We start from the raw sequence: 27,492 nt of genomic DNA, 5'->3' as shown, positions 1-27,492 counted from the left end.
TGCCTCCTACTACATGACTTCCAAGCCACACCCCCCTTGAGACTGCATCTTAGTTCAGTTTGATGGTTTTGTAAATCGCTTCTTCAATTGTGTGAAACCATGTACATATCTTGGAGCTTCCATGTAATAAATAATTGTATTGATTGATTATGGTCTTATATAATAGAATCCTACAATATGCTAATCATATACCTTCTATTTCCTTTAAGGTCCGCCGAGCCAGGCCATGTGGGCATTGGGAGATAAAGTGGCTTCGACAATCGTAGCTCAGACTGCCCAAATTCCAACCCTATCTTGGAGTGGGAGTGGTATGTTGTAGTGCTTTTCATTTGCGTGACCCTGCATAGATTTCAGATGCATAAGTGTTTGACTTTTAATTATTTTACATGTTCATAATGGGTGCTTACCTTGATAGTGAATGTATTTAATAATTGTATTTATTTTTCAGTCCAAATAGAGCAAGCACTGTCAGTGGATCTTCCCTTGATTCACATGATTAGTTGAATAATTCACCTGGCTTCTGCAAGGAATCCCAGACTCTTTAGAATCTATAGAATTGTTGCTGTTTAAGCATATACTCTGCCTGATTGGCTTCCAAAATAAAAAAATGTTAGATCATTTTTTTATAGTTCAATATACTTACTCTAAAGACAAGCAAAATAGGTTGCTGTACAAAAGGGTTGAATGTACATAAATAAAGGAACATCGACACCTTTTAATTATGTCTGTAACACAGGCTGTTAGGAAATTATTCAATTATGGGGGGTCTGCAGTATCCTTTTATGGGGCCTATACCTATTTTGATCCCCCCTCTTTATTGGATTTTCTCTTTTAATTTGGTGGTCAGATGGACTTCTACAGAAGATCCTATGCCACTACACCCCTTTTTTTACTCTTTAAAAGTATATGGTCCTGGGTGACCCATGAGACATCCAGGGGTGCTTCTTGCATTCTTCTTTACTGCAATAGGGTGATTGTCTCCCACATTCGTTTTAAGGGGGTAGGCTGGTGGCAGCTAATATTTAGTGTTGGCATCACCAGGGCTGCAAGCCAATTTACCCCATTGGAAGGCCTGTGTACTTTTATGGTAGCAGTTGGGGTACTAATGGGTTTTTTGAAGTTTTGCTCTCATCCCTTTTGTTTTAGGGGCTTCTTTTGTTCAGGGAAACCATGGGGTAGCTTACAATAGCCTTTTCCCCATGTGGGCCGTTTATGAGCTGCTGCAGAGTATGTTTTTGCTTGTGGGCCATCCATGTTGGCCTGCTGAGCTGCCGCGGGCTTCATGCTGAATGCTCCAGGTTCCTTCCTCTTGGTGGGGCTCTCTCGGTTGCTTATTCCACCTCTGGTCTTTGCGTCTAACTCCTGTGAAGAATGATTGTTCTTCTTTTGCACTGTCTGGGTCATTATTGGTTCAGGGTTCAAGTCCCTGGGTGGCCGTTGTGATGTTGGAAATGCATCAGAGGGACAGGGCCTCTGTATCCTTGTCCTTTACTGCTTTTTTATCATGTGTTCTGTCGTGTTTTCCACGCAGGAGTTCATGTGGGACTCCTGGTGGTGCAGCTCTTTTGGTTTGGTGAACAGACCCATGGGATACCTTTACGGCACCCAAGGATGGGGGTACAATCCTGTGCCCCTAGTGTATGTTTTTGGGCACCTGTGGGTGGCCCGCAGAGCAGGGTATGGGCTGGTGGCAGCTCCATGCTGAATTTGATAGGTGCGCTGAGTATCCTCCATTTTGGGATACCCCGGCCCTACCATTGGAATCAGTTGATTCCTGATGGAAAACAAGATGGTCCCTGTGGCCTCTTGCTTTCTATTGCCGGTTACTTTGTTTTCCCAAAGTCCTGGGAAGCCCTGACTCTGTCCCTTCCCCCTGACTGGCTATTGGGTGGACGTGCATATATGGTGTTGTTGTGAAGTCCAGTCCAGACTGGCTGGAGCTTTCCCAGTGACTGTATGTTGTGGGTACACAATGTGGGTGGGACCTGGGTGAATGGAGTGTGTGACCAATATGCACTTCTTGTTGTGGCTGTCTGGTTTCTGGTATGAGAGACAAAGACTGAGACAGCCCTGCCCGAAACTGGCCTGAATGCAGTGTGTAGTGTTGAATGGCTGGATACTTGTCCCAATCCACATTCCTTGTTGTGAGTGTCTGAGAGGGAGGAGTATGGCCTGAATGCACTGTGTGCCTGATTGGCTGACTGACTGCATGAATGCCCTTCTGTATGATTGGCTGCTGAGAGTGACCCAGCAGTGTGGATGAGAGACAGGATAGTATATCTGGGGAACTCTCACCACTGGAAATTGTTCAGAAGCTGTGTCTACACTTGAAGAGTAATTGGAACTGCTGATCCTCGACGCCCAGCTGGAAGAAGAAGACTGGCTGTTGCATTTGCTTTGACCTGATCTGAAAGCTGCCGAATTTGTTGAAGACTGATCCGAGAGAGGACCTGGTGTAAGGCGCCCTCTTCCCATGCTCCGAGGGACCATCGAGCATCGCTAGCCTTCGCCAAAGCTCCCTGGAAGTCAGACCCTCAAAAGGCTGCCGACCCGATACGGGACTGCCGAGGAGAGCGAAGCAAAGCACCCGGACTTCGCCTCTGTCGAAGTCTATTACTGTCGCAGGTTTGTGTAACCGCTGGAGGCCCGTCGAAGTTGTGTTGCCCAGCCGTGGGGACCACTTGACGCTGTGTCGCCGACGACCGGAGCCGCCCGCTCCTTTGCTTAAGAACCTTTGAATCGAAGGACTACCTTGTCCGCAACATCGACCGCTTTGTCCCGCCGAAGAAAGTCGAGGACGACCAACGCGCCGAGGAGAATCCGCCGGTGGGTTTCCCGCCACCTGAAGGCCACAAAGACTGTGACGACTCGACGCCCTTGTTGGGCCACAGTTCTTCTGAATCTCTTTGCGGTCCTGAACAATCCATTGCCGAGGAGGCCCGCACAACTCATCCTCGCAGAACGTTGCTGATGAGCACCGCCTGGAAGAACTCTACTCCACCAGGTACAATGGGGGGGGGGGTAAAACATAGGAGGAATAAGACTATTGAACAATATATGGACTGGGCTTGTGCTATATATCTTTATTTTACAGGTTGCCCAGGTGGGGGGGATCTCCACACAGAACTGTCTAGTGGTAGGGGCCAGAAACCTGCCTATAGTTTCAACCATCTTGCGTTCTTTCCTATCTCTATTGCTAGTGTCCTTGTTATTGATCTGTGTGACATTTTAACCATACAGTTGATTCACTTTAATGAGATTTGATAACATTGGTGGTACCACTTTAGGATTGTAAATATTTATCATTGTTGATTTCCGAGTACAAAGTGCATTATTGTGATCGTGTACATACCTTTGAATATTAATTATATAAAGACTGTGTTTTCAGTAATAGTGTGTGGACATTCCTTTGTGGGGGTTCAGGGACTACACTGTACTTAGGAACCTGCCCGCATCACCTCCTGAGAAGCTAGGCCTTGATTGCTCGTCCATTGCTACCTTATAGAGAATCTTCGCTGGGGTCCTCTGTCTCTCCTCTACCATATAGAGAGTGGAAGTACAGGCACACCCCACCATTATCTTTACATCCGTGCCCTTCATCGGGCCCTGCAAAAGCAGATTATTTCTTACTTCACTAAGTCACAGCGAGTTGCTGAAAACATAAATTGATCGCCCAATTGTTGTAGATCGAAGAACCACAGAGATGGGGTGGGGAATCGGGGAGGGTCTTTAGAGTTGAGAAACACATAAAGAGAGAAGAAAAATGAAAGCAAAGTTGTTTGAGAGGGTTTTTGTCATTCCACAATGTTATTTACAAACATCACTTGTTACGACATCTTGCAATTGCTTTACAATATTTTAGTTTCTACCAAAGTTCTTGTAAGGTACAGTTAATGGTTTCTGTAAGTGCCAATGAGAAAATGCAGGCATGCCTGCCATGCTCTGGTTAAACCTTCCTTTTTAAACTGATGCGTTAGCTATAGGGCATGAGTGAATCTTGAGAAGTTTAAATAAATATATGTGTTACTGCAATAATGAGGGATCTTACCGTTCTCTGTATCCAATTAGGTTCATATTGCTTTGTTGCTAATCCATGGGTTAAATGCCGCCTGTGGTTTAATAGACAGTGTTTGTTTATTGATGGAACATGATTGCTGTGCACAGTTTATATTCAAAGGTGCTTGGTGTTAGAATATATTAGCTAACATAGCTTCTATTTACATACAGAGTCTATGCATTAGATGTATTAAATATAATTACATAACAACAGAACTGCGATTGCAGTGAATCTGTCTTTCCTTACTAGGAGCGTCAATAAGTTGGAATTATCCTTAATTTAGAGGACACAAATCACTTGTAATGTTAGCGTTCTTGCTGTTGTGTTGCCGTACGCCTCTTTGGACGCGATCTCATTCCACATTTATAAAGTAACAAATGACTCAGCATATCGGCATGATGCATAGTCTCCTTGCAGTAATGATAGCAGTCGTATTATCTAAACTCCCTGCCTTGGCAGGGGCTTACCTTAAAGAGATGTCTTATCGCGCCTCTCGCGTCAGTTGCTAGGACAGGCACCACTGTTTGTTTCTGTTTAAAAGTGTCTCCCAGGAGACAGACTTGTCCTACCTTGGTTTCCACTAACTGGAAACTTGGCGCCAATATTTTGGGAACCCACTGGGTATTCTCTAATTAAAACGGAATAATGTGGTTAACATTTGGAAGTTGCAAGTTAAGTTTGGTGTTCCCTATAGCTGGCTATATAGATGTAAAATGATCATTAAACAATTACAAAGAGAGTGGTGTGATTTTCTCTTTATATTCTGTGGCGCTGCAGCGCTGAGCCCGCGGACGTTTCCCTTAAAAATGTAATATTTCTGACGTTCACTGGTTTGAATTCCAGCGCCACAGAATACAAAGAGAAAATCACACCACTCTCTTTGTAATTGTTTAATTATCATTTTACATCTATATAGCGGTTTTCAACTCCTGAATCAACCAATCAACAAACAAGCTTTACCAGGAGGAGAGGAAGGAGGGGGTCAGGAAGGCTCAGGCAACCCTGATGCCTTAGAAGACTATCAGAGACGAACACGAGCGGGGGCCAGAGAAGCTGCCAAGAAGAGCAAATAAAGGACCTTGTAATGAATCTATCGAGCAAAACTTTAACTTTGGACGAAATTAGTCTACTGAATAGGGGACTCTCTTTTGCACCAACAACTAACTTTGAACCTACACAAGTACATATTGATCTGTTCAAATTTGTCAGAAAATTGAAACGTAAGACATTTTTTCCAACCCAATTCAGCAGACGACAGGACAAAACCCAACCAGTTACTCTAAGTGAAACAACCATTGAAGATTTGGGTAACATACACCTTTTAAGATCATTACAAGAATCTGATGACTTTCCGATACACCAAACAATGCAAGAACTTAAGATTAAACCAGCTATCATGACAGTAGAAGAACTCAAACCTAAATCCAAGTTCCTACCACAACTACCATCTGACAATATGCTTGATGCATTTTAAAAATCGGTCACCCAGGACCTTTATAAACTTACTGACAAACAAGGGAAAAAAAGCAAAACCAGAAGGCACAATCTAATGCCCAAGGAACTACAAGCCCTCAAGGCGCTAAGACAAGACCAGGACATAGTGATCAAAGAGGCCAATAAAGACAGCAACATCACTGTGATGAACAAGCCAGATTATAATAAAATTGCCAAGAACCACCTTAGTACGCCAGACTGTAACGAATAACTACCCAGTAATCCTAAAATGGATATCATTAAGGATTTGAAATACATGATTGAAAGCTGGCATTGTAAAGGCCTAATTACGGATGAGGAAAAAAGAGATCTGTTTATTCCAAAACCAGTGATGCCAACGATATATTTTCTGCCCAAAGTACACAAGCCATTTTCAGAGATCCCAGAAGGTAGACCAATCCTAAGCGGTATTGGCTGGTCCACAGAGCCAATTGCAGAGTATATTGACAAAATTGTAAGTCCTAGGGTTCACAAGGTCAAGGCATATCTCAAAGACACCACATCAGCCATCAAAATAGTGGAACAAATTCAATGGGAACCAACATATTATCTGACCACGTGGGACGTAAAAGCGTTATATAGGTCCATAGGATACAACTTAGCTTTGGAAACAATAGATTACTTTTTTAAAGATTAATCTGCATCACATTTGCCCTTTGTATGTTAAAAGAAATGTTAACGGCAACACTAGAAAATAACATCTTTCTCTTCGATAAACTATTTTTCAAACAGAAAAAAGGCGTGGCAATGGACGTCAAATATGCTTTTCTCTACAAGCTACTACTATGAACCTGTAATAAGGAACATCCTGATAGCGGAATTTATAAGGGCACGCAGAAACTGTGGGGCTACAGATCAGTTCAATGCAGAATGCGACCTACTATCCAAAAGATTTTCATCCAGAGGATACTCCAAGAAAGCACAACCAACAGCAAGATCTTCTACTTTGCAACCTAAAACCATTGAACGCAAGAAGCAAGACGACCTAGTCAAATTCATTATCACATATTGTGCGAACGACCAGATGATTAGGAAAATCCAGAGAAAGAGTTGGTACCTTCTCAAATTGGACCCTCATATTAGCACGTTCATCAGAAACTATCCTTCTATGATTTACACCAGAGCAAGAACACTTAAAAACAACCTGTGTCTGTCTCTACTACCGGAGAAAAGAAAAGGCAACTACAATGTGGCTACAACCAAGGGGCGTGGCTAGGAGGCCCTGGGATAGCTGTGTTTCATTGAGGCTCCTGCAGATCCTAGATGATCCTTGGTTGCAAGGATGCAGAGATTGGCGTTTTGGGGACCGAAATTTCACCGCTGATGTTGGAAGAAGCAAGGATCATGATGTTGGGGCTGGCAGCAGAAATCTGGAGGTGAACGCTGAGATATTGGGGAAGTGATGCCGAGACAGAACGTCGGAAGAGGACCTAAGATGGCGGCCGCAGGAGAACAAAGGGAGAGGACGGTAAGCCTACAAAAACAACAAAGAAACTGGGTTGTGCGGCGTGACTGTCTGTCCGATGACATTGCCGGATAAATGCTGGAGCGGGCAATTTAAGCTCCCACTGGAGATGTGAGTGTTAATGCGGATGTGGGCTCTGTACAGGCAAAGTTGAGGGAGCCCCACCGGGATCACAAATGCAGAGCCGGAACGGACGCCGAATGCGCAGACGCTGCGGAGTACAAGTGCTGCTTGGGGTTGAACACACAGGAAATCCAGCGTAACGCTCGCCCCCACCGCACGACAAGGTGCAGGAGGCGAACGAACTGTAAATGTCAGTGGACGAGCGCGGCAGAGACAGAGTGCCACAGCTAGCAGGCACGGATTGGGAAGGGTCTCCAGGCTGCCTGGTGACGGCTAAACGGCCAATACTGACTGTCACTCAATGGGGGCGCAGGGCGCATTTCAATAATTGCTGCAGGAGAGGGCCTGATGAACCTGGGCACACAACAAAAGTGGCAGAAAGAAATTGAATGTAGCGGATGCCCCGAGCTACATGACAGAAGATCGATGTTTCGCTCTCCGGTGCGTGTAGAGAAACAAGAGGAAGAGTGGATACAATGTAACGCGAGAGAGGAGCTGCACAAGCATTGGAGCACCAGGCTGCTCTGACCAGGCAGAACAAACCAGCTGAGCTCCGGTAAACGTGTGCCGTCCCCACTCTGTGAGTGGGCAACCTGAATTCGGCTGCACACAAAACAAAACTGTGCATGGCACACAGCTGCGTATAGGAGACGCGTTATATTGTGTCTGGGGAAATCAGAGCACTGCAACAGTAGCACACATGAAACGAAGCGGGCAACGTGGAAGCCTGGCAAACTTTGCTGAGCTGAGGCTCTGAACGAAGTAAGTGTGAGTCAGGAGGACACAGCGCTCGGTGAATAGATGGCAACAAAGGCGTATTCATGCACAGGACCGTCCAAAGCATGACTTGCAGACACTAAGCTTGAGCTTCATGAAGGAACTGCCTGAAAAGCCAGAGCAAAGGAAGAACATACAGTGTATGGGATTTACATAATAACTGCATAGGCCAATTCACCAAGGAAAAGGGAACCACGAGAGAAGTGAATGGTAGCCATTGTGCTCATGGTAAAAACTGCAGTAAAGCACAGAATAAGACTCATACCACAAGTACGAATTTGGCAATCCCTAGCAGAGGGAACACTCATGGATCCCACAGGATTACAATAAACTGGCTCAAGTGAATGATAAGCTGGCAACGAAAGAACAGCCTACTGAACCATCGGTGAACGCCAAGAGCACAGAACAATACACATTGAGACCACACTGGAAGACTCGATCCAGCAATCTGGGTGCTGGTAGGGCATAGGTAAAGTGCAAAGAGATCCCTGCTGGTGCCCTAGTGGGCTGCACTAACTCCAAACAGTAAGACAACCCTCGGCGGCAGTTTGATGCACTGAAGGGTGCGAGGATGGCTTCCAAATTACCAAAATCAAAAGGAAAACAAGCAACGTTGGAGGACTTTACTAAGACACCCCAAGCAACGGAAGGGGCCAGGAAGAAAGACAGAAATACGCAATTGGACACTACGCCAGAGAGAAGTGACCAGCAAATCCTAGTCACAATTGCAGACCTAAAGATGGCCTGGGAAACCAAGCTGGAGGCAGCCATGGCGGATCTTAAAATATCACTGGACCTCAAAATTGGGGCGGTGCAAGTGGATGTGAACATTCTGTGACGAGATGTTAAAAAAGTGGCGGAACGCACTGGCAAACTAGAAAAGGCAATAAGCTCCAACACAGGGGCCTGCAAAACGCATGCCTTGGAGATCCACATACTGCGACAGCAAGTGTGCAACTTGGAGAGCAGAGCGAAGGAAGCCGTAGGACGGGCCCGCAGAAATAATGTATGAATTGTCGGGCTCCCGGAAGGCGAGGAAGGCCTAAACCCCATGGAATTTATAGAGACAATGTTGCTGCAGGAGATGCAGGGAGGTGAACTCACCCAGGGGTTCGCAGTGGAGAGAGCGCATAGGGCGCTCACTTTAAGACCAGCACCAGATGCCCCACCGAGACCGATAATCTCCAAGATTCTGAATTATCGAGACAGGGAGAAGATCCTGGAATTCTTCCGCAAAGGAGGCACAATACGCAGGGCGACAGCATCCATCATGGCATACCCAGACTATACATTCCAGGTACAGAGGAAACGGCTGAACCTTGGAACTGTGAAAAAGAGGCTACGAGGTGCGGGTTATAGGTACATGCTGATGTACCCAGCAAGGCTGAAAGTGCTCCACAAAATCAGGGCCCTATTCTTCGCAACACCAGAGGAAGCGACAGTGGCTGGACGGCCAAAACTGTCCGGACGAGACAGACCAGCAGAAGGCGGATGGACTAGAGAAGTGAAGCCGTGTCACCGAGAACCGAGGTGCTGTATGATCTGAGACATTGGGATTAGTTTATAAAAAAGAGCACATAGAGAAGTAATAGAGCATACTAGGCCCAACATAAGGAGATTAGCATGCGCAACATACTGAGCATAACGCAGGAACAAAGTGAACCCGCTTTCACACCCCAATAGTTTAGATTAGATAGGCTACTGGTAGAGTGGTAGCCACCCTGCTGAGTTCCTTGTACCGGCTAGCCGAGACAGGACTAAATGCGGGATCGCCTGAGATCCAGGGTTGGAGCTGGGCAACAGTTGGGGACGAGTAGGGAGGGGGGAGAGGAGGAGTTGAGGGCATTGTTGGGGGAGGTGAAGGGTTATGGGTTGGAAGTAGTAGATGAGATAAAGGGGAGGGATAGTTTGAAGTTGGGGAACAAGAGTACATATACGAGCGATGGCCTTCAAATAAGACCAGGAGACTTGCAAAGAGAGGAGCGGGATGTGATTGGATTATGGGGGACCTTAAAGTAATCACTTGGAATGTTAGAGGGCTCAATAGCTACCTAAAAAGGAAAAAGGTTATGATGTACCTGCGCAGACAGAAAACAGATATAGCCCTAATACAAGAGACTCACCTCGCATAAGAAAAATGAGGTGATCCGAAGGAAGTGGAAGGGAACCGTTGTAGGTGCAATATATTCTGCTTACGCTAGAGGAGTGATCACCTGGGTAGCAGCGCATGTCCCATTCAAGTTATTACAGTCCACAATGGAAGCAGATGGGAGGATGGTTGCAATAAGGGGATTGGTGCAAAATAAAGAAGTATGCATCATAAACACATATGCCCCGAATCAGGACACAGTGGCATATTTTAAAACCCTGTATGACAAAATGAGCATGTATTGTGTGGGGGTTAATTTGGGGGGATGACTTCAACTGTACACTAAACCCGAAAGTAGATAGATCAGATAACAAAATAGACAGACCCACCCCAGCTGCTAGGGAGTTGCAGACACTGCTGACGGATTTCAGGTTCGAGGACGCGTGGAGGCTGTGCCACCCGCAAGACAGACAGTATTCCCATTACTCGGCTCCATAAAAGTTGCACACTAGGCTAGATTATATATTTGCCACACAGGAGCTAATGGCAGAAATAGGGGATATGCAATACAAAGTGAGGGTCCTATCCGACCACTCGCCACTGGTCCTACTATGGCAATACCGACCCCCAAGAGCAAGGGTACCAATGTGGCGCCTCAGACCTTAGGCATTAAAAGATACAATGTTCAGGGAGGATTTAAGAGAAGAAATAATAAATTACTTCGAGACCAATACCGGCAGTGTTGAGTTAGCTGGCACGCTGTGGGAAGCCTTTAAAGTGGTGGTGAGGGGGGTAGCCATAGTTAAGTCCAAAGGACTACAAGGTGGGATATTAACAGAACTACAGGAAGTGGAAAAAGAGCTAGAAATAGCACTGAGCAGAGAGGGTAACACCAAGGAAGACACTGAAACCATAATAAGGCTGCAACAGAAATGCGCAGGACATTGGGAGAGACTATGTAATCTAAACTATAAAAAGTATGTAGAAAGACAACATGCGAGATAAACCAGGGAGGGTGTTGGCATGGTTGTATAAAAGCGAGACCCCTAGACCTACAATCGGAGCAGTAACGAAAGAGAATGGAAGTATAGTGGACACCCAAGAGGGCGTGAATCGTGAATTTCTAGAGTACCATCAACAATTGTATGGGGATGTAGGGGGGGGCAACTGCAGAGAAATAAGGGAAACACTGGAGGATATAGGCATGCCACGAATCAGCGCGGAGGAGCGAGATGATTTAGATGCCCTGATAACCTTGGAGGAACTAGAAGAGGTGGTAAAGCAGCTACCCACTTGCAAGACCCCGGGGGGCCAATGGACTCCCTAGTGAATTTTATAAAATGTATAGAAACAAGGTGCTTCCCCCACTATTGGCAATGCTAAATGAGGCATACGAAACAGGAAGGTTGCCAGAGTCCCTGAGGGAGGCGATTATCATACCGCTCCCTAAACCTAATAAGCCAGGCAAGGATTGCGGATCTTTTAGACCGCTGTCAATGCTTAACCAGAATAGTAAAATGCTCATGGCACTTCTGGCAAACAGAATGAGAAGGATCATTAACAAACTAATACACCCCGATCAGACTCGATATGTTCCAAACAGGAATATATCCACTAATCATAGATGACTTCACCGAGTCATAGAATACACGAAAGGGGAGGCGGGTGAAATTGCAATTGTATCTTTGGACGCAATAAAAGCCTTCGTTTCAGTCAAATGGCCTTGGCTGATTGCAGCCCTGTCCAGTTTTGGGATAGGGCCTGGTCATCTTAAATGGGTCAAACTGCTATATAGCGCACCGCTGGCTAGGGTTAAAACGGGAGCAATAATATCGGAGAGGTGGCAACCTAGTAGGGGTACTAGACAGGGATGCCCATGGTCCCCTATGCTGTATATCTTAGCACTAGAGCCCCTGGCGATATACCTAAGGCAACAGTATGACATAATAGGAATTAACAATAAAGGGGAACCACACTTAGTCTCCTTGTACTCTGATGATATGGCTGACGATATGCTGTTGTACTTGCGATACCCAGAAGAAAACCTCTAAAATGTCTTGGAAGTGATGGAGTGATTTGCGTCGCTATCTGGAATAGCAGTGAACCCCAAAAAATCATGTATATTCCCACTGGGTAGCTATGTGGGGATCCTGCAGGATCCATTACCAGTCCTACAAATACCATGGAAGGTCACCACGTTCAGATATCTCGGGATAGACATTTACCACACGGGGGAGGCAGAGCACCAACATAATACAGAGAAAGCGGTCAGGAGTATCGAAAATAGTATGAAATTCTAGGTAAAGCTCCCCTTGGCGATGATGGAAAGAGGGGCAATGCTGAAAATGGTAGTGCTGCCGAGATTGTTGCATTATTTTGGGAACATACCATATCTAATACGAAGGCGATTTTTTACTAGGATACATAGCAAATGTAGGGAATTTCTCTGGCATGGGACGTGAAACAGAATAGCCCTTTGGAAGTTACAAAATTCGGAGGATAAGGGGGGAATAAAACTGCCAAGCTATGAGATCTACTATTTAGCGAGCCAACTACAATATGTGGCAAAGTGGCTATCAGAAGATCCAACCTCAGAATCTAGGTTGTTTAGACAGGAGTGTGGTCCATTCTTCCTGGAAAAAAATGATATGGTTGCCCAAATCAGATATGAAGGGGCGCTCAGAGATGACACTGGGATGGAATATATGGCATAGGGCCTGTCAAATAATGGAGAACCCAACCCTGTGTTCCCCGCAGGTGCCACTTGTCGCATTGACGAGAAATGAAGGCCAATTAAGGAAGATGATCAGAAAGCACTGGGAACCGGTAGGGATAGCAACAGTGGGAAACATGTGGCAAGAGGGTAGGATGAAAGAATTTGGGACGCTGGTGGAGGAAACGGGGTCGCATATGGGACAATATATCACATGTCATAGGATGGTGCGCCGAATCCAAGAGACATGGTCCGAAATAGTATTAGAGGAGCAACCGGACCCCGCCATAGAAATGATATGACATGGCAGAAGGAGGGCACGAGATATCCAGGATATATGAACTGGTGATGTGCAAAGTGGGGAAGGAAGTGGTACAACTGAGACAGGACTGGGAGGAAGAAGTGGGTGCCCCTATGAGTGATGGGATGTGGGAGCGGGCCCAAGGATCCATATGAAAGTGTCAAGAAATGCAAGACTACAACACATACAATTGTATATAACCCACAGGGCTTATATGACACCTCAGAGGATAGCCAAATTCAAAACCGCAGACCGACAAACATGCCCAAAATGCGGCAAGGAAAATGTCGGGATGACGCATATGTTCTGGGCATGCTCAGAAATTGAGAAATTTTGGGGAGAAGTAGCCCACGAATTGGAAGGAAAAGTGATTACGATAATCGTTGACATAGCGTGGACATGTCTGGTAGGGGGGTTTACCAGATCACGTAAACTTAAACATGTAAGTAAACTAAAAGATGTGGCATATATACTTGCGAAGCGTCGAATTGCTATGGGATGTAAGGCAAGCTATAGGCCAAGGATAGAAATATGGTGGAAAGACCTTCAGAAATGGGCAGAAGCTGAAACTGCAGTATGGCAGGAAACTAGTAACACTGGAGGGGAGGAAGAAGCAGAAACCCTGACAGCCTGGAAACATTTAATAGCCACACTGTTTGGGCCCACTCAGAACTGGTTGAGCGACCAGGACCCAGAAGAGAACATAGTAGAGGGAACCTCGCTGCAAGATGAAGAAGCAGATTGTGCAGTAGTGTAGGCTTGGGAGGGGGAGAGGGGACGGGATACGCAGTAGACATTGTTTGAGTTGCGCAAAATTTGTAATATGTACTGTAAGTTTGGTTGTTTGTTTGAAATAAAATCAATAAGAACATTTAAAAAAATAAATACTATGTGGCTACAACCCCCTAATAAGGGCTTTAGGAAATGCGGAACCGGCTTTATGTGCCAGTATGCCATGGAGAGTACAGAAATCTTCAAGGATTCAAATGGAATACATACCAAAACCAAGGAACCAATTGTTGCTCGAAATATGTGATATATGCCATCATATGCACGTGCCAGCTCATTTATATTGGCAGTACAATTCGTGAATTAAGAAAAATAATTCGGGAACACTTATCAGGAATAGGTAGCCAGAATAAAAGCTTACCTTTGGCCGAACATTGGCAACAAAAACATCAAATGCATGACAAAAAAAATTTGATATTTATTGGGATAAAGAGTCAAAACAAAAAGGAGGCAACCAAGAACTCAAACTCCGACAAGAAGAGGCAAAACTTATCTGCCATTTCCGATCAGTGGACACCTGAACAGACAATGAAATGGCATCTTTTCTTTAAAAATAGAAGTACCAGCTTTTCTTTAATGAGTTTTTTCTCTCTAATGTATTTTTTCTAATATATGTAAAGCTGAATGGTATATGTGACTACATCTGTGATACGACCAGAATGTATGTAATGGGCTTTGTTTTTTTTTTCTCTCCAATGTATTTCTCCCAATATATGCAAAGCTGAATGTTATATATGATCATACCTATGGGATACGGCTAAAATGTTTGTAATAAGTAAACTATTCTGCATAAGGAATTCGAACCAGTGAACGTCAGCAATATTACATTTTTAAGTGAAACCTTCTCAGGCTCAGCGCTGCAGCGCCACAAAATACAAAGAGAAAATCACACCACTCTCTTTGTAATTGTTTAATTATCATTTTACGTCTATATAGCCAGCTATAGGGAACACCAAACTTAACTTACAACTTCCAAATGTTAAGAACATTATTCAGTTTTAATTAATTAGAGAATACCCAGTGGGTTCCCGAAATATGGCCGCCAAGTTTCCAGTTAGCGGAAACCAAGGTAGGACAAGTCCGCCTCCTGGGAGACACTTTTGAACAAACAGTGGTGCCTGTCCTAGCAACTGACGCGAAAAGCGCTATAAGACATCTCTTTCAGGTAAGCCCCTGCCAAGGCAGGGAGTTTAGATAATAACGACCGCTATCATTACTACAAGGAGAGTGTGCATCATGCCGATATGCTGAGTCATTTGTTACTTTATAAACGTGGAATGAGATTGCGTCCAAAGACATGTATGGCAACACGACAGCAAGAACGCTAACATTACAAGTGATATGTGTCATCTAAATTGAGGATAATTCCAAACTCATTGACGCTGCTAATAAGGAAAGACAAAGATTCACTGCAATCGCAGTTCTGTTATGCAATTAGATTTAATATATGTAATGCATAGACTATGTATGTAAATAGTGTAAATAGAAGCTATGTTTGCTAATATATTATAACAAGAAGCACATTTAAATATAAACTGTGCACAGCAATCATGTTCATCACTAAACCACAGGCGGGATTTAACCCATCGATTAGCAACAATGCAATATGAACCAAATTGGATACAGATAACGGTAAGATCCCTCATTATTGCGTTAAAACATATATTTATTTAACTACTCCAGATTCACTTGTGCCCTATAGCTAACGCATCAGTTTAAACTGGAAAGTTTAAACGGAACATGGCAGGCACGCTTGCATTTTCCTATTGGCACTTACAGATAGCATTAACTGTAAGTTACAAGAACTTTGGTAGAAACTAAAATATTGTAAAGCAATTGCAAGATGTCGTAACAAGTGATGTTTGTAAATAACATATTGTGGAATGACAACAACCCTCTCAAACAACTTTTTCTTTCATTTTTCTTCTCTCTTGGTGTTTTTCAACCCTAATGACCCTCCCTGATTCCCCACCCCAATCTCTGTGGTTCTTCGGTCTACTACAATTGGGCGCTCAATTTATGTTTTCACCAACTCGCTGTGACTTATTTATAATTTCATTTGTGATAATATACTCAATTGCGTCTTTCTATGGACTGTGATTATATTCTAATGCTATTTTGTTTATATTTTATTATTTTTTATTATATATTTTATTTTTATTTCTTGTACTTGGATATTTTCTGTCTGAGTAAATCTACAGATTTGCCCTGATTTGAAAGACACAGTAGTGTCGAAACACGTGCAATCACAAAGGGCCACTATTAAACTCTTGTTGAAACAATTCAACAGATGTGTGTACTTTAATCTATGACCTATGGCGCAGTAAATGGTGTGTAAGAAACTTATGTTAACCAATTGTTTGTAACGGAGTCGGGGAACTCTGTCTCCGTAGCTTCCCACACCAACGCAACATTTTCTCAATGGAAACAAAACATAAATCCGGTTGCGGGGGTCCTCAAGTTGATATCCTTCAAAAGTTCCTCAGCGTACACAATAAGTTCTATGGTACCCTAGGATCCTGAACATGATAGAAATTACTGTGCACAATATTGTTTGGGCGTCTACTCTGAACGTATTTCTGAAAGACTACATGCATAGTGTCTGCCATGAAATTTTGGGCTTGTATTTTAGGTTGAATGAGTTAGGCCTGAAATGGCCAATTTGTTTTCTACACTAGGCACTGCTACATGTTCTGTTTAAGCGAAGTACTTCTTTTTCCTGTTATGAATATTTAATGTGTGCTATTACCAAGTGTATATTTTTTAACATACCAGTGTTGCACATTCTTTTTTGTTTATTGGGATTGATTGTACCCACTTGGTAGCTTTCCTCCCTCGTGAAGTTAAAGCCTGACTGCTCTGAACATCTACTTTTGGGAAGTCTGGTCCTTCATTTTGGGTGGGACGAACTGTTCCATTCGGTTAGATGATTTCACTGCCCTCACCAGAGGGTTGTGAAAAAATCTCCCTTTCGAATGGATTGTGTCCTCCCACGTATTCCTCATCTGATGATCATTTCTTTTTTTTTTAAACAAGTTTTATTGGTTTTATTACTCAGGCATATACAATCGGATACATTCACAATATTTCAATAAACATGCCATTTCTGGATCCTTGTTAGCCTTGTCGAACAGCAAACAAAAACTTTAACCCACTAACTGCCCCCAGCCCCTCCCTGCCAGTCCCTCCCCCCTGTGTTGCTAGTCTAGTCGCAGTGCTGTTTTTTTGCGTGTCATGTGGTGAAGGGTCCGTTTGTGCCTTCACTGAGGAGCCGTGCACCAGTACTGCCCCCCGTGGAAGCCGTAACAAACAATGAATGTGTAAGTGTATTCCATGCCGTAATGTTCATATTAGTGTCAGACGTGTCTTTCAGTGCCGCTCTCTGCCAGACTGTAGTCTCTGCTTGTGACCATTTTTTTAGGTCCTGCCACCAGTCTTCCAAATATCGGCCTGTCTGTGACTTCCAAGTCATCGCTATCCTTCGTTTAGCCAGTATAAACCCTGAGTCCTTCCTTTTAGAGACAGCCCTCGGAGATCTGGGGTGAGGAAATCTGCCAAGTAAGCAGGCCTCTGGTGAGAGCGGTAGTATGTTTATGCCCTCCTTGCCCATTGTGTCTGCTATCCCTCCCCAAAACTGCATTACCCGCTGACAGGACCAGAAGATGTGCAATGGAGCTGCATCTGGGACGAGGTTGTACTGGTGCTCCATGGAACTTTGATATCTTAAGAGGGGTCAAGTATGCTCTATGCGTTACATACAGTTGGATCAGTTGCAACCTCGCATTCCACTGATCAGGGCTTGGGGTAGAGTCCTCTAGACCTTGAGGACCTGCTTCTTCCTTTATAGCACTGCCTGTGATTAGCAGCCTCTTGTCCATCAACACTGTGGAGATATGGCCTTCATTGGTTCTCCAATGGAACAGAGATCATTGGTCTAGCGGAAAAGGGAGGAGGGCAGACTCACCTCCTTTAACTCGCCTCTCCTCTGTCCCCCGTTCCCACAGCCGGGATGTGCCCTACGCGTCTCCCGCCTTTGAGGTACGTGATCTCCCCACAAAGCTATGGGGGATCTGGTGGGATCCAGTCAGCTTTTCGTCTGACATAGTATGCTGCTTGCCAGCCCTTCCGTCGGGAGCTCGCTTCCCAAGCCTCTGCACGGGTGTCAGCTCTGGGCGCTGCTTCACCACCCCGGCTCCCTGGCCATCTTCCTCTGCGCTGTCGCAGCTCCGGTCTTGGGCAGCGGCACCTGCAGCGTGTTCGCAGTCCTTCTCCAAGTAAGGTGCACCGACTGCCCATCATTGCAGACGCTCGCTCTTCTTTATATCTTTGCTGCCGGCGCGTATTTGTGCGGTAGCCCGCTACCTCTCTGGGTGTTGGGCAGCCTCGCAAGGGTTTATAAGGAAGTCCCGATACATCCATCAGATGGCCGCCGTCTCTCCAGCCAGTCGCCTCTTCAACAGCCACGCCATCTGGGTTCCTTTGTTCTATAAACTGGTGTTTTTTTCGGAATGCACTGTACTGACGATCACTCTTCCGATTTAGGTCACACAGCGGAGAACCACTGTCTCAATATTCCAACAGGTTTTCCCTTTCGTTTCAACGCATCTTGGCCCAGCATTCATGCCTGTATTAACGGATATATTCGGATCTGGCAGGAGCTCCTCTCCAAAGTAGCCTCATGCCATGGCTGCTGGCCACGCCCCCTTCATCTTATGATAATTATCTCTCCAGTTTCAGCTGCTTCAGAATATTTTTCGACAGAGGGCGCTGTGTGCCGTTCTCGTCGTCTCGATGTCCCTCAAGGGCCTCAGTTCAACAAGATAACGGTAGTAACTGATGCCTCACTCACGGGGTGTGGAGCCCACACCACAATCTGACAATCGCCTGTCGTTGGTCTCCATCGGAGTTCAAACTACATATCAACCTTTTGGAGCTCAGGGCAATCAGACTAGCACTGAAGGCCTTTCTGCCCTCTGTACGGGGCAGAATGTCCTGATAATGACGGACAACACACTGGCCATGTACTACCTCAACAAGAGAGCTAGTGTAGGGTCACTACCACTGTGTGCAGAGAAGCAATGCAGCTCTGGTTCTGGGCAACTCAAGAAGGAATCTCTCCATCAGCAGTTCATCTAGTCGGAGAGGAGAACACAGCGGCGGACGCTTTGAGCAGGCAGAGCAGTTTGCCACGAGGGAACTAGCTCAGGAAGTCCTTTAAGAGTTCTTCACCCTCTGGGGAACCCCTCAAGTGGATATGTTTGTGACCAGTGTCAACCGGAAGTGCATACTGTTCGGCTCCAGGGAATTTCTCCCAAGAGGAGCTCTAGGGGACACGTTCCTAGTGGACTGGGAGTTTCCATTCCTGTGCGCGTTTCCTCAAGTCCCCGTCATTCCTCGCGTGAATAGGAGTTTGAGAAAGTTTGGGAAATCCATGATCCTAATTGCTCCGATTGGGTCAGGAGGATGTCGTACCCGGACCTTCTGGGCATGTCCATCTGCCCTCCAATGTGTCTTCCACAAAGAGAGGATCTTCTCTCGCAAGAGGAAGGTTGGGTTCTCCATCCAGAGGTCAAGACTCTCAGCCTTCACTCATGGTTTCTGAAAGGCTGAGATATAAGGATTGGGACCTTCCAGATGATGTAATGGAGATTTTGCTTTCAGCCAGAAGGCCAGCAACTAAATCTTTGTACTGCTGCCGTTGGAACAAGTTCAGCCGCTGGTCCAGAGATAAGAATTTGGATCCCTTTCTATGTGACACACCTATGGTGCTTTCCCTTTTGTTACAATTGGCAAATCTGGGGCTCCAGATTTGAGCAAATAAAGGTTACCTGCCGGCGCTATCTATTTTCAAGCTCTTTTCATATTTTAAGATCCCTCTGATTGTTCAATTTCTTAAATGTATTTTCACCAGTTCCATTCAATGTACCTGTATGGGATCTCAATCTGGAATTTTTTTTCAAATTTGTCTTTTATTAGTTTTTGAAATAAAAGTTCGACAATCATGTACAGGCATTCGCAACCTAACGGTCAAGTACAAAAAAAAAGATATCACATCGATAGTAAAACAGTATGTGAAACGCTTGGGATCTGATGCACATCGCATAAACTTTGAATAGGTTCATCAAACCCAACTACCCCTACCCTCCCCCCCTCCCTCCTTTCACATAGTACCGTCTGAAGGGCTGGAAGAGACCAGGATCTATCTCCGAACCAATATTAACTACCTGACAGCAGGTACATATACATATTAGAACATGCAAGTTTAACATAGCAGCGAGATTCAGCCATCAACTAAAATGTCTCCAAACATAGAAACGCTTTGCACACATTTTTATGTCACATATTTAGCCCGGAATTCTGACCATGCATTCTCAACTGAGGTGCGATCTCCATGCAGGACCGCCGTGAGGTTGTCCATTCTATATATATTCAAGGCAACACTCAGCCATTCGGTTTTACTAGGGAGCCTTGCTCTCTTCCACACCATGGTGAGGCGCGCTCGAGCGGCCAGCAGTAAACGCAGAATAATTTTGGGCGCCTTTTTAATTGTATCTTCCGTTTCAACCAAGCCGAACAAGATCAGAAGTGGGTGTATCTCACTGTCATCATCATCCAGCTCCTTGATCCAGCTGAGGACCTCCGTCCAGTAAGATTCGACCGCCTCACATCCCCACCACGTAAGCCAGTAATCGGGCCCTCTTTCCACAGCCCCTCCATCAATGTGGGCTTATTCCCTGATACATTTTGGCCAGCCGGACCGGGTCATATTGCCACCTGTACAACAATTTGACGGCATGCAATTTATATTGGCAGGATATGGAAGATTTTGCTGTCCTCCTACAAATTTGGAGCCATAGCTTTTGCGGAATCTGCCTTCCCATGTCTGATTCCCACCTGATCCTCAATGTGTGTGATGGCGTAATATCAACCTCAATCAGCGCCCAGTACATTGCACTTATCAAGCCCTTTGAACTCGTACACGTGTTGAGAATGCTTTCAAACGGGGTGAGATCCCTTTGTAATTGTGCTTTCCATATCGCCCTTGTCATCACCCCCTTGAGTCTTAGATATAGGAAGACCGAGAGCGGGCCTATGTTGAGTGCCTCCTGTAAATCCTGAATTGTAATAAAGGCACCATCTCTCCAGAGTTGACCAGCCCTCTCTAATCCCGCATCGTACCATGTCTCGAAGCTCCCTGGGTCTGGGATAGCATCCCGGATCCCCGGTGACCATAGGTGTCCAAGGGGAGATGGCCAGGTTGTAACTCCCTCCATTTTCTTGCCTGGTGTCCAGATTGCCCATATTGTTCCAATATAGGGTGGTTTTTGACACCATTTCACAATTGGGGTCCGGAACCCATAGCCATTCGCCTAGGATGAATGGTCTGAGATGATAGTTGTCTAGGGCTATACACTGTGGCTCTGACTTTTGCCTGACGTGCGGGACAAGGACACGTAGTTGGGCTGCCCTGTAATATGCTTCTATATCTGGGAGGCCACTCCCGCGTTGTCCTTCGGGAGCTGTAGCAAGTATCTGGGGACTCTTGGCTTCTGGCCCTGCCACAGGAAGGCTAAGAGGGTTTTTCTCATGCTCGTAAAGTATTCTTGGGGCATTTTAATGGGGAGCATTTGGAACAGGTAAAGTATTTTAGGGAGAATCACCATTTTTATTGCATTTAATCGGCCCAGCCAGGAGATGGTAGGTCTGGACCACCTTTGGATGTCCTTTTGACGGGAGAGCGATAGTGGGGGAAAGTTAGCCTCATAAAAGGAGTCAAGGTCTCGGGTCACATTAATGCCCAGATATCGAAGCATGGTGAGGCTGACCTATACTCCTAAGGGAGCGAATCGGTCTGCCTCAGAGTCTCCACTTTTGTCAAGCGGAAGGAGGATCGACTTTCCGGTGTTGATTTTAAGGCCAGTGTCATGATGCCTACCTCCAAGGAGCCAGGTCCGACCCAGCGACCCCAGAGGCAAGCATCATTTCCCCCAGGGGAGTGCCAGCGGGCCCAAGCTGGGGCCCTTTGGACGCAGTCCTGGCGCCTTAGGCGCCAGGCTCATGTTGGACCTCTGTCCTGGCGCCTTAGGCGCCAGGCTCATAAAGCTAGACATGTGTTCAAGTGTTTTAATGTGCACTTACCTGATGCAGACCATGCTGCCACATCCAGGCCCTCTTGAGGCCTGAATAGAACTACTTTACCTGTGGGACTACTTTCCAACCGGGTGTGGTCGGGGAAGGATACATACCTGATCGGAGGAAGGATACACACTTGGGACTTCTTCCAAAGCTATTTAAACCACACCCGATCAGCAACTCACGCTTCGCGTTGTTCTGCTCCTCGCAGCTGGACGCTCACTGTGTCGGCTCCTGCATCTGGACTTCAGCCACGCCTGTCAGCATCCTGGGTCACCTGCAAAGGGAGACAAGAGACCTTACCAGCTAAATCTGCACCACGGAGACATCACCGACGATCCTGAAAGGGAAGACATTATTTTTAAAAGCATTTCGTTACGATCGCTGCAGCGCTGCATTTCACTCAACTTTCCTGGGTTCCTCCATCTTCAGCAGCGATCATCCGGATACACAGCCACTTCCCAGAGCCTAGAGAAAGAGACAAGAATAAGAGGTGAGGGAAGGAAGGGAATAAGACTTACCTGTTGGGTCATTCCCATTTCATTTCGGGTCTTGCCGCTTCCAGGCATTTTCCGGACCCCGGCCCCTATGGGGAAAAAAGACAAAGACATTGAATGAGCGTATGCAAAGACAGTTCCCGAGCGCTCATCCAGAACTAACATGCCATTTACTGGAACTGGAACTGCACGTTTCACTTCGGGTCGGTGCCATATCTCCGGCATTCCGAACCCCGGCCCCTAAGGGGAAAAAAGACATAAGCATTAGCGCTTGCTGCAAAAAGACAATGAACAAGCTTGGACTTTTGAACTTGCAACAGAACTTTTACAGAGCCTTACCTGAATAGTCAAGCTTACCTGAACTCCCATCAATCCTCAATCCAGTGAAGTAACTGGGTTTCAACGCGCCCTGCATCAGAAGCAGGATGGAGAGCTCATCCTTCCTGACCCTAAGGTGAGACTTCACGGGGAATCGTGGAAGGCTATCGTGGAGGGTTGGAAGAGAGTGGGAGGCTTGAGCATAACTCAGTCAGTAGGTAATACTCCCTTTTCACGCACAGGGGAATATTCCTGCGAGCCGGAGAAGCCAGAACAGAGGGCCCTTCCTGTCCATCTTCAGAGTCCTGCGCTTCACCATTGAAGAAGCATCAGCACTCGAAGCCAGACCTGCGCCTCCGTGGGAATCAGGTGAGCGTTACAGCCAGCCAGTTCCCCATACTCTTCGATTATGCTGATCGTGGCCGGGAAAGAACTTAGGGGATCAGTTAGGTGCAGTAGTATATCATCCGCATAGAGGCCTAGTTTGTATTTGCAGTCTCCTACCATAATGCCTTTTACTCTAGCATCCTGCCTCAATCTCTGTGCCAACGGTTCAAGAGAGAGCACGAATAGTATTGCTGACAGTGGACAACACTGCCTCGTTCCCCTTTCCAAGGAGAACCATCGCGAATAGCCCCCATTTACTGTCACTGAAGACGTGGGAGATGTGTACAGACCCGTAATGGCACGGCGTAACTTCGGCCCCAAACCGTTCCAGACTAGTACCCTTTCTAAGAAGCCCCAGGCCACCCTGTCGAAGGCCTTCTCGGCATCCAGTGACAGAAGAGATGGGTCCCCTCCCATTCCTTGCGCCTCGTAAATAAGATGTAAAGTTTTCCTCATGGTGTCTGCACCTTGTCTCCTGATGACAAAGCCAACTTGGTCAGAGTGAATTAATCGTGGTAAGTATGTTTCGAGTCGGGCTGCAATGACTCTCGCGTATATTTTAGCATCTATATTCAGAAGGGAGATAGGACGGTAGGAACTACAACGCATGGGATCTCTCCCTTCTTTTGGGATGACAGCGAGAAGAGCTTGTGAGAAGGACGGGGGCGCCTGGCCTGTTACGAAAATGTGATTGAATAAGGATGCAAGGAAGGGGGCGATGAGTGTAGAGAAAGCCTTGTAGAATCCGGGTGTGAAACCATCATCTCCTGGGGCCTTCCCAGTCTTTAGACGTTTTATGGCCTCTGTGACTTCTTCTTCTGTGACTGGCGTGTCTAAGGATTCGGCTTCTGTAGATGTGAGTGTGGGAATCCGAACTTCTCTAAGGTAAGTGTCAATGCTTCCTCAGGGAGGGGGGGGTCGCATGTGTATAAATCCTCATAAAAGTAGGCGAATGCCTCCTGTATCCCCTCAGGAGATGTGACGATCTTGTCTGAGGGTGCCATCGGCCCTTTCAATACGATCTACCCATCTCTCAGCTTTCTGCGCCCAAAGACGAGCCGCCAGAAGGGCATCTGCTTTATCGCCCTTTTCATAGTATTTTTGCTTTAAATATTGTAGGGTTCGGGCTGTTTTACTAACGATGAGTAGTCGGAGCTCTTCCCTGAGCCGTCTGGCTTCAGCCATGTGTTTGGGTCTATCACACGGGGAAGATTGTACTAATTTCTGGGCTGTGTGGAGCTTTTCCCTAATGTTTTATTTCTATCAGAGCACGCTCTCTCTTTTTTTGGGCCCTTTCCCTAATGAGTACCCCCCTCCAGGTGGCCCTAGCAGCTTCCCATACGTGTACCTTCCCAACCTCTCCCGTATCATTGGTAAGAAAAAATTGCTCAATCTCAGTTTCAAGGGTTTCTTTGAAGACCGAGTCAGTCCATAGGGAATTGTTGCACCTCCATTTGGAGTTTCGAGGGGCCAAGTCGTCCCAGCACAAATCGACCACAACCATGTCATGATCTGACCACGCAGTGGGATGAATATTTGCCTCACGAAGTATCCGCAGAAGGCCATCGGTAAGGAAGATATAATCAATACGCGTAAGCGTGTCGTGGGGGAGGGAGTGGAAGGTGAAGCATCTATCTGCTGGGTGCAAGTGACGCCAACTGTCAGTAAGACCATATAGGTCAAGGGTAAGTTTAATTTTGGCTTCATACTGAGAGGTGGGTGGGTTATGTGCATCTGCCCTGGTTTGTCTATCCATCGAACTGTCCATCTAGGTGTTAAAATCTCCCCCAAGAGCTATGTGTCCCTGTGCCATGGTAAAGACCTTCTCCGTAATCTTATGAAGGAACCTACTCTGCCCCTGATTAGGTGCATAAAGTGTAGCCAGGGTGAAAATTCTGTCGCGAATGTTCCCCACCACCACGAGAGCCCTTCCCTCATTATCCGTCCACGTGTCAAGAGTCGCCATCCGGAGACTTTTGCGAATAAGAATCCCCACTCCCCCTTTTTTGTGATGTTGGAGCACCAGAAGGAAAGGCCCACCTCACAAGATGGAATAAGTTTCTCCTCCCCTCTACGGTATCGTGTTTCTTGGAGAAGTAGAATGTCTATATTCGACCGCCTAAATTCTCTGGCCACCATGGAGCCGTTTCGTGGGGGAGTTTAGTGCCTTTACATTCAGTGTGCATATGCGTAGCGTATTGTTAGTGGATGCAAATGTGGGAGACATCACGAGGTTTATGTGAATATATCAATGGCTCAATCGTCTGCTTCATGGCCCTTAACACGATTGATCGGACGGGGCGTGATCCGTCTTTCTCAAATTGGGACCCAACATGTCCTAAGGAGGTCAATGAGTGATCCGCCTAGTACACCTCCAGTTCCTTCATAAACTTGCTTCGTATTCTTCTGCCCCCCAGGTCTGCCTTCCAGTATACTACGTGTCGACCCGACCCCCCCCCCCCCCCCCCCCCAATGCAGTCGGTGTCCGGTTCTTCCAGGTTAACCTCACCCAGTCGGCCTCGGACCACCAATGGGAACCGCAAAACAGTCCTATCAAAGTATAAACCAATATAACAGTGAGCCCCCAACTTTGCACTCATAACATTCATCAAAACCAACTTGTAAATACGACTTCCAGTCTAGATCTTAGGCATCTGTCCAGTGTCTGCTGTACCTCATAGATCTATCAGGTGACCCAGTCACTCTAACCCTGGTTCAGTGCCTGCGTGACTGGAGTTGGACAGTAAGACTGGTGTTCGACCCTTGTGCCGGGCATATCAGTGTCACGCGCCGGGAATCAAATCGACATCAAGTGAGCTACGTTACTCCACACATTGTCAGGCGACGTTCATGTTCCCGGCCCCCGCCATGTTATCACCTCAGTGTTTCTTTTGCGTTGTGCGGCATGGTGTGAGAATCCAGGCCTCAGATTAATGTTCCATATCCTGGGAGTTGTTCATCCTCCGGAATTTCTTAGATCCTTGAATTCTTCTCCGCCGTGGGCCCTTGGTGCGCCACTCACCCTCCTCCCTTTTCGACTCCGCAAGGGAAGAACCCTCCCCCTGGAAACCCAATAGGTCCGCTATACAGTCGGTGATATCCTTCTCCGAGCCGAGTCTCATCGCTGAGCCTTCCCATTCAAAGGTGAGGGAGAACGGGTAACCCCATCTGTATCTAACGCCTTTGTCCTTTAGCATTTTCATGATCAGGGAACACTTCTTCCTCAGTGCCAGCGTGAGTGACGATAAATCCTGATAGAGTGAAATATTGGAGTCTTTGAGTGAAAGTTGTGGCGTATTCCTGGCCTTCTCCAGGATTCTTGCTCTGTCAGCATAATTGTGAAATCGCGCCAGTACCGATCTCGGGCCTCCTGGTCTACCCACAGCTCTGTGAATACGGTCAATTCTGGGTTCATCCACCGAATCGTCCTTGAAGAGGAGCTTTAGAGTCCTGTGTAGGGTCTGCTTTAGATCAAGTTCAGTTTCACCTTCTCTCTCAGGAACACCAAAGACCCTTATGTTGTTGCGGCGCTCCCTGTTTTCAAGATCATCAACCTTGAGGCGTATTTCCTCCTCTTTATGTTCTATCTCGGCGATGCGGTGATCCATTTGTGCCTCCAATGTGTTCAGAGAGGTTTGATTATACTCAACCTGTTCCAGCCTGTCATCCATTTTGTCCATCCCCTGTGTAATTTTGTCTATTTTGCTGCCAATGTCCGCTCTCATGCCTCTCATCTCGGTGAGTAGGTCAGCGACGTCCGCCTTGGTCGTTGCTGGATCCGACCCTGCCGTCGACATCGTGGACTCAGTGGAAGATCTTGAAGGATCGATGGCTGGTGTGAACCTGTATTTTGCCAGTTTTCCCTTAGGGTCCATGGAGGATGGGTCTCAGATGGATTTAAGAGGGCTATGCTGCCGGGATGGTCATTCGAGGGTAATACGCTTGTGCGTGCAAGCTGTTATCACGCGGTGGCCAGGGGAGGCATTGATGCGAAGAGCTTTTGAAAAGTTCACCACCGACGAGGAGCGTTCCTCATAAGATCAGGCACCACTTGACTCCTTCCTGTACCTTGTTTCGTTTTATTCCGGTGGGGGTTCGCCTGTGGCATAGCGTAACAGAAAACTCCGGGGATATGTCTCCAAGAAGAGGGGCAGCTAGGCACGGGCAGGGTACGGCCTGCCTGGATTCGCCACGTGCGCTAAAACCATTCCAGGTGGAAAGCCGAGATCGTGTTCCCAAGTCCGGTGGGTTTGGGAGCGTGTATGTAGCCAGAGGAGAGCACACGCCCTGTCAAGCAGGGGCCCAACCCTCAATCCTTCGTCGCCTAAGGGGGTTCTGCTAGCGCCCCT

General features: G+C 46.5%; 1 protein-coding gene across 1 annotated transcript in view; it reads left to right on the top strand.

Annotated features, from left to right (window-relative positions):
• The window catches only part of ACACB (acetyl-CoA carboxylase beta), a 3,851,763-nt gene that overhangs the window by 805,668 nt on the left and 3,018,603 nt on the right, over window positions 1–27,492 (top strand). Inside the window, exon 7 of the mRNA XM_069619430.1 lies at window positions 210–308. Within this exon, the coding sequence (XP_069475531.1) occupies window positions 210–308 (99 nt within the window). The remainder of the gene's footprint in view (window positions 1–209; window positions 309–27,492) is intronic.

Source organism: Ambystoma mexicanum, chromosome 10 (assembly GCF_040938575.1).
Source record: "Ambystoma mexicanum isolate Mex_15411 chromosome 10, UKY_AmexF1_1, whole genome shotgun sequence".
In the NCBI taxonomy this organism is placed as follows: domain Eukaryota; kingdom Metazoa; phylum Chordata; class Amphibia; order Caudata; family Ambystomatidae; genus Ambystoma; species Ambystoma mexicanum.
This window is presented reverse-complemented; position numbering and strand designations above follow the sequence as displayed.